At 38.6% G+C, this 7,729-nt stretch overlaps 1 protein-coding gene across 4 annotated transcripts; it reads left to right on the forward strand.

The window, feature by feature from the left end:
• The first annotated feature begins 804 nt into the window (after window positions 1–804).
• On the forward strand, window positions 805–7,303 carry LOC139016697 (GTPase IMAP family member 7-like). Of its 4 annotated transcripts, none has more exons than XM_070424955.1 (2): window positions 805–877; window positions 5,863–7,303. In XM_070424955.1, exon 2 carries the CDS (start codon window positions 5,903–5,905, stop codon window positions 6,788–6,790), a length of 888 nt encoding a protein of 295 aa, XP_070281056.1. In that variant the 5' UTR covers window positions 805–877; window positions 5,863–5,902; the 3' UTR covers window positions 6,791–7,303. The 4 variants fall into 4 exon arrangements, with proteins under 4 accessions (XP_070281056.1, XP_070281058.1, XP_070281059.1 ...); XM_070424957.1 differs by lacking the exon at window positions 805–877 and adding an exon at window positions 2,526–2,578; XM_070424958.1 differs by lacking the exon at window positions 805–877 and adding an exon at window positions 3,683–3,757.
• Window positions 7,304–7,729: the final 426 nt, after the last annotated feature.

The raw sequence follows: 7,729 nt of genomic DNA on the forward strand, positions 1-7,729 counted from the left end.
GGTGATGCAACGGAGAACTAGAACATCTTGTCAACCATGAGAGATTCAACAGCCTGCCTCTCACCTGGATATAATTTCCAGATCCTTTTGGATACATCCACTGGTAAATCTAGGATAAGCTGCCTCTGTCTGGGCCTGGAGAGAGAGAAGGTAGGAAGGCTGGGAGGGAAGGAAACATCTACTCCCTGGGTGCATCTTTATATGTCATGTAATGTAGACTTTCAACTGTGCAAGAAACATATGAAAAAACAAACAAACAAACCAAAACAAAGAGATTGTGATCATTGGAAGACTTTCTCCAGGCCTCTCCTTCCTCGTTTTTACTTGGTGTCCAATGGTTTATACCTTTGGCTTTGTACCTGAGTTTCGTTAATTTCTGAATAAGTAACTTGAGACCCTCCTGAAAGAGTAGACTCAAAACCCATATTATACCATCTCCAGCAAGACCCAAGGATACACCAACTCCTATGTCCAACTTTCTTCTTCCAGAATGACCCTGCATTTTCCCACTGCACCAGAGAATGTGATAGACACTGTGCTTGGCTTTTTGGGGGCAAGATTCATGTCATTTAATAAGGGCCTTTGGACCCACTACTGTAACTCAAAACACCAAATATAGCTTTGGTAATTTTGGTACAAGAGCAAGCAGATGGAAGAAAATTTTCAACTAGGTAAAATGAAAGCACCCACAAAATTAGGGGAAATATTACTGTCTCTAAAGGCAAACAGTTCCTCCACTGGCTCCACCCAATCTGAGCATCCTGGCTCAGTGGTTTAAGAGACTGTGAACTCTTTTTCTTCACAGTTAAAATAAAGCAGCAGCTGGAAGAGTGTCTTTGGAGAACATTTGAGAACTCATCCACGGGTTGAAAAGAAGGTGAGTCTGGCTGAGAAGCAGCCCTGAGCATTAGAGTTGTTTGGGCAGTAGGTCCATGGAGTGTACATGGTGTGGGTTCTGGTCCCAGGAAGGAGCAGGTTCTGTGCCAGCAGCACAGCAGGGGAGGGGGGTGCTGTCAGAGGGCAGTGACAGAGGGTAGGGAGGGGAGTCAGAAGCTTTATTAGTACAACTAGAGGCCTGATGCACGAAATTTGTGCAAGGGTCTTGGCCCTCGCAGGCCAGGTTACCTGCTCTGGCTGGCCCTCGAACCACCCCGCTCCCCGACCCCGGGCTCTTTGCCTCGGCTGGCGCTCCCAGCCGGGGAGGCTTGCCTGGAACCTCACAACCCCAGTTTCATCCACAAGGTAGTCTGAACATCATTCGGTCTAATTAGCATATTAAACTTTATTATTATAGATGTTACATGTCTCATATTGAACAGGACACATTTGTGCTGATTGATGCACCTTCATGCATTTGCTGCGCTGATAGACACTGAGGGGTGCCTGACAAGCCCTCCTTTTCCCTGGACAGGAAATGAGTGTCCCCAAGGCAGGTCTTTAAGAGCTTGAAAGCAATTTAGACAACAACCTGTCTAACTCCCTCTTTCTACTGTAAAAGAAGCATGATCCCAGGGAGTGTGGTAACTCTAGGGCTTGCCCACATCACTAAGGGCAGAGGATATCTGGACTGCAGTTTGCAGAATCCTTTTCATGGGTATAGGTTGGCTATTCTTCAGGAACAATGTATATGAAACCCTCCACTTAATGGCCCTAGTTGCAGGCTTCCTAAAAGTGTTCTGTCTGGAAAGAGTGTGGACTCTCCTCCCTGCCCTCTCTTGATCTAACTCTGATTCCATGTAATTTTAGAATCCTGGTCTGAGAAGACACTGAGAGGAGGCCATTTTGTGCAGTGGTTAGGAGGGAAGGTCATGGTCAGATAGACTTTGAACTTGATGTCCTAGTCTGCCCTATATCTGTTAGCACTGCGATCTTGACAAGTGTCTCAGCATTTTCAAGCCATATCAATGTCTTTATTTAAAAAGTTAGAATAATAAAATGACCTTTTTGCAGGCTATTATAGGGGAGTAAGTGAGATAATATTCAAAAAATTATCAGGGTGCTTGGTATAGAATGTCAGCCGTGGTTATATTACACACATATCAAATTTTTATTGTTGAAAAATGTTAATTTACTCAAAGATAAATGAACAGTACAAGGAACTTCCTTGTACCTAGACCAAGCTTCCACAATTATTAAGTAATGCTAATCTTGCTTCATCTATATACTCACCACTCCCAGTTAACCTTGCATTATTTTGAAGCAAATATCATTGTTTCATTTTATCAGTAAATATTTGAAACCATTTAAAAATATGACCGTAATCAGACTTCAAAAGCAGATAGAATTTTTTACAAAGTTGCTAGTTGCCTTCAGATTTCCATGATTGTTTCATAAATTTAAAAACTGTTTGATGTTGGATCTAATTAATATTTATAAATTGCAATTGTTTGCTTTCTCTTATATTTAATATATAGCTTTCTTACCTTCCCTGTTTCTTTCTGGAAAATTTCTCTGTGTAAGAAGGAAGAAGTCTTCATCCCAAAAGAACCAGACAGTTTACATTTTGTTGATTAACATTCTCATGGTGTCATTTCACCTGCTCTTCTAGTCCAGTGTTTTGGGTGAAGTTATATTTAAGGTGAGTCTTGATCTGACTCAGGTTTGACTATTTCGTCGGAAATACATCATAGGTTCAGCTGAAATTTCCCTCAGAAGGCATATAATATTTAGTTGTCTCACTTTCTTTGACAGTAATCTACATTAATGATGGCCTAAATTTCATTAAGGGTCAGAAGTGATTGTTAGGTCGCCGAAGAAGGAATGCAGGAGGCCAGCATGGTGAGGGATGATGAATTTATTGGATCATCTGCACACCAGGTGGCTGAGACTGGATGGCTCCAGCCCTCAGTGACAGGAGTCAGGGGCTTTTAAAGAACTTTTGGCAGGCATTTTCTGGACAGAGACTTCTTTATGCATACCCAGAGGGGAGATAATGGAATGTGGTCACTGCAAGTGAAATGTGGTCTCAGCAAAGGGAAAGTCCATAGTGAAATAGCCTGAAAAGCCAGTTACTGGGGAGGGGTATTGATGCAATTGCTCGATCAAACCTAACAGTGGTGATATCAAATTCTATCATTCTTCCCTTAGTTATTAGATAGAAAAATAGTATAAAAAGAAAGTTCCCTACAACCATTCTCTCATTTCCATGAAGTACAGTAGTATCTGAAAGACAAGATAAATGCTCAATTCTTTCCCTTTATTTGTTAATGTTCATAACAAGAAGATGCTTTCCTAGCACACTCCCAAGGGAGCAATTGATTCCTAGAGTCAGTAGTTTATTTATAAAACCCTATTTTTTTGGTGGGAAATGGCATTTGAAAACCACACTCTAGGCACTAAGGATGGTCATTGTCACTGGGCTCATTATTATATCTATTCATTTTCAATTGACTTCAAAACTGCACACACACATACACACACACACACACAAGAACAGGATTTTTTAAAACAATTTTATTTTTTCAGGTTATTTTTTTGTTGTTAAACTTAAGTTAATAACACTAAATATGGCCAATGAAATTATTGCTTTTTTAAGTGTCTTGGACCAATTCCTTATATGGTTCATCCACCCCACAATATACAAATAAATTTGTTTGCCATTTCATTTTGGTTTAGTATTTTGAAATAAATTTTTTTGTATAATTATGTAAGCTACCTACATGGTCTCAAATTCAAATTTATGAAATCTTAGTGTAACCAAGAAATCCAGTTTCCAGCTTCTGTCCTTGTTCCCTACACACTGCTTCTCCCATCCCAGGTAAGTAAATTTTTATTGGTTTAGATTTCAGAGTATCCTGCTATTGCCTTTTCATATATGAAAAATATATGTCCTGTATTTTATATATGTAGCTCATATTCCTCCTTATTATGAGAATGGTAGGTCAACTCTATATTATTTTCTCCACTTTTTTTCCACTTAATGATGTATCCAGGAGACCTCTCCATGCTTGTATAGAGAAACGCATTCCTTTTCACAGATGAATAGTCCCTCAATGTGTGAATATGTCTTAGGTAATTCAACCAGTCCTTACTAATGGCCATTTGATAGGTTTTTGGTCTTTTGCTAATACAAATAATGATGCAATAAATACCCTATGTGTCATCTTTCTACATTTTTGTCAGTGTAATTAAGGGATAAATATAAAAATGGGGGATTGACAATGAATGACAAAATGCATATGTACGTTGGCAGCACAGTGCTGAATTGCCTTCTGTAGGGTTTGGACTGTTTTTCCATTCTCACCAGCCATGCAGGAGAAGGCCTGCTTCCCTCATACCTTTGCCAAAAGATTATGCTGGCAAACACTTGGATTTTTGCCAAACGTGGAGGTGTCAAATAGTATCTCACCTCAGAAATAGAGGTGTAATTTAATTAATATTTTAGTGACTTTATTTTTTGTGTTTTTTTATTTTTCTCTGAGTGTATGTTAATGTCTTTTGATATATTTAAGGTTCATTTAAATTCATTTTCCTCTGAATGTTTATTCCCATCTCTTGCTCCTTTTTCTGTCAAGTTGCTGGTATTTTGTTTCTGTACTCTTTAATTTTCTGTGTATAACAGGAACATTTACCTCCTTTGTTTTAAACTGAAAAATATTACTTTCCTGAATTTGACATTTTTGCTTTAATTTTTCAAAGACATCTTTTGTCTCACATTATCTATAATATTTTTATGTAATCACACTTATTATTTATTTTCCTAACTCAATTTCAAATCTTAGAAATATTTTGCTTACTTCCAGGTTACAATAATTTATCCATATTTTTTCTTTTCTTTATATGCATTTTTTTTACATTTAAACTTCTAATCTGCTTGCAATTTGATTGACATGAGACAATGGATGCAATTTTATGTTTTTTTTTCTGTATAGTTATATGATTACCCCAAAGTTACTTTATTACAACATCTTTGGTCCCTTTGATGTGGTATGCTGCCATATTGAATCTAAATGTAGAATAGTGTAATTGAATTGAATATAAAGAGTTTGATTAATTTGGTCTGTTTCTGAATTTTCTGCTTTTGATTCTCTGTTCTCTCTATCCATACAACAACATCACACTTCTGTAATCATAGAAAATGTAATGCTTGACTCCTGGTACAGGTAGTCCTTCCTCATAGTTTTTCTCGATGGTGCTGAGTAACTTTCCTTTTTTCTTCATCCAAATGAACTTTATACTCCACTATTTTTCACCTGCATAAAAAAATTGTGATGACAAAAATTTCAACTTTACAGTTATATAAAATAATGTTAGAGAAGTACCTGCTTTTTCTTCGTCCAAAAACTTTATAACCTGCTATTTTAACTTTATTATCCACTCTTTCTCAGCTATAGGGAGAAAGTGATGATAAAAAATTTAAAGTTATAGTTATATAAGATCATGTTAGATAATTATTTTCAATATATAAAATGCTTTACACATGGATTATTTTTGAATTCAGTCAAATGTCTTGACTGCACTAGGTAATTTTTTACTTCATCTATTAATAAGATGTGTTGTAACAACAAATTTTGGTATGAATATTTCCAAATGAGATGCACCCATAGCTTTATTTATTGGTTAAACCTCTGTTAGCTTTAGGATCAATATCACATTTGATTCAGAGAAAGAATGGAAAGATTTCCCCCTTGATCAGGAATAATTCACATAACATTGAGATGATCAGCTTTGTAGAGGTTTAAGCGAGTTCTCCTATGAAAGCACCTGGGCATTGTACTCTTTTGTGGGAAAAATTTATTATTTCTTCCATATGAATAATAGACCATTACAAATTTTCAGGGAGGACAAGATTGAAGAAAAGAGGTTTGGGAATGGTCCCCACTTACCTAAGTACCCTTTTCCCTTCTTATTTCCTTCCTTAAGGTCTTGTTGGTACCTGCACCCCAGAGCCTCTTGAAAGAACATGGCTGGCCTTCAGGACAACACTCTGAGGATTGTTCTGGTGGGGAAAACCGGAAGTGGAAAAAGTGCAACAGGAAACACCATTCTTGGGGAAAGAAAATTTGATTCTAAAGTTGCTCCTTACTCTGTTACCAAGGAATGTCAGAGTGCAAGTCGACACTGGAAGGGGAGAAACCTTCTTGTTGTGGACACCCCAGGGCTCTTTGACACCAAGGAGAAACTGCAGACCACCTGTGAGGAAATCAGCAAGTGTGTCCTCCTCTCTCTCCCTGGGCCTCACGCCATCATCCTGGTTATACAGCTGGGCCGCTACACGGAGGAGGAGCAGAAAACGGTTGCGTTGATCAAGGTTATCTTTGGGAAGGAGGTCATGAAGCACATGATCGTTTTGTTCACTGGCAAAGATAATTTGGGTGATCAGCCACTGTCTGGGTTTATAGAAGCTTCAGACGTAAACCTGCAAAACATCACCAAGGAGTGTGAGAACCGCTGCTGTGCCTTCAATAACCGAAGTGTAGATGAGGCTGAGAAGGAAGCTCAACTGCAAGAGCTGGTGAAGATGATAGAGGACACGGTGAGGAAGAACAGAGGGCTTCACTTTTCTGAAGCCATCTACAAGGACATAGACAAAAAGCTGAAAAACAAGGCAGAAGCCTTGAAGAAAATCTATGCTGAGCAATTGAAGAAGGAAACTAAACTAGTTGAAGAGCAATGTGCTCAGGGAAAAATACCAGAGCAAGAAGCGAAGAAGAAAAAAAATTCCTTATTGGAGAAGTATAATGAACATATTAAAAATATTGAGAAAGAAGCTGAAAGGAATATATTTCAAGATATTGTAAATATGGTTTGGAATACACTTTCAAAAATATGGAATATGTTTTGGAAATGATGTAAATTTTATTTTTGTCTCTTAATTTACTATGATTTGTTAATGTGGTGAATTCTATTTTCCAAAGATGACTAGAACAATCTATTCTATCCCACCCATTCTCCTTGTAATCTGAGTTTATTTTTCCTTCTGTTGAATGATAGGGTTTGTCCCCTACCGTGAAATTCAATGAACTTTGCAATTGCTTTGACAACTAGTGAGATAGGGAAAATGCCTCTTTGCTCCCTAGGGTTTGTGGGCTTGGCATTTCGCCACCATGTGGTGAGGAAGCCCAAGTTGCTCATCGAGAGGCCATGCAAAGACTTGAAGTCACTGGCTCACTCCCCTGGCTGCTCTTTTATCTACAGCAGAAACACTCACCAGCCATGCAAATGAGGCAACATGGAAGCAGATTCTCCAGCTGCCAACTGAGCCATCTCAGATGAAGCAGCAAAGAGCAAAGATGGGCCACGCCCCTGCATCCTGCCCAGATTTCAGATTCATGAGAAAAATAAAGAGTGTTGTTGGTTTAAACCGCTAGGCTTTGGGATGGTTTGTTATGCTGTGATAGCAACCACCAGCATCTTCCTGGCTCACTCATCACCAATACCCACAATGCTAACAAACTGAAGAAGTTACAGAATTGGTATAATCAGGCAGTAATATATTATGAAGAGTTCACAGACTCAATTTAGGAAAGTTCAAATGAGGATTCCTGCCTGTGTCAAGTGTTAGCACCACCGGTGATGGACATCTTTTTCAGTCCACATCTCCGAGCACCTTGTTGGTGAATCAGCAGGCTTCTCCAACAAGATGGTTCTGTTGTCCGTGTGAGGCAGGATAGTAAGAAGCGAGAAAAACTCCTGGACAAATGGAATAGAGAAACTGAGATGAAAAAATTAACTGTTTGGGAAGCTTGTAGCCAGCTAGTTAATCACAAGACCTTATATTCCCCAAACA

Source organism: Myotis yumanensis, unplaced genomic scaffold (genome assembly GCF_028538775.1).
Source record: "Myotis yumanensis isolate MYYU_CA2020_CCGP unplaced genomic scaffold, mMyoYum1.0.hap1 SCAF_9, whole genome shotgun sequence".
Taxonomy (NCBI): domain Eukaryota; kingdom Metazoa; phylum Chordata; class Mammalia; order Chiroptera; family Vespertilionidae; genus Myotis; species Myotis yumanensis.

What these genes read in the sequence shown, in the direction of transcription:
- LOC139016697 (XM_070424955.1), top strand. Translation starts at nt 5,903, where the DNA reads ATGGCTGGCCTTCAGGACAACACTCTGAGGATTGTTCTGGTGGGGAAA.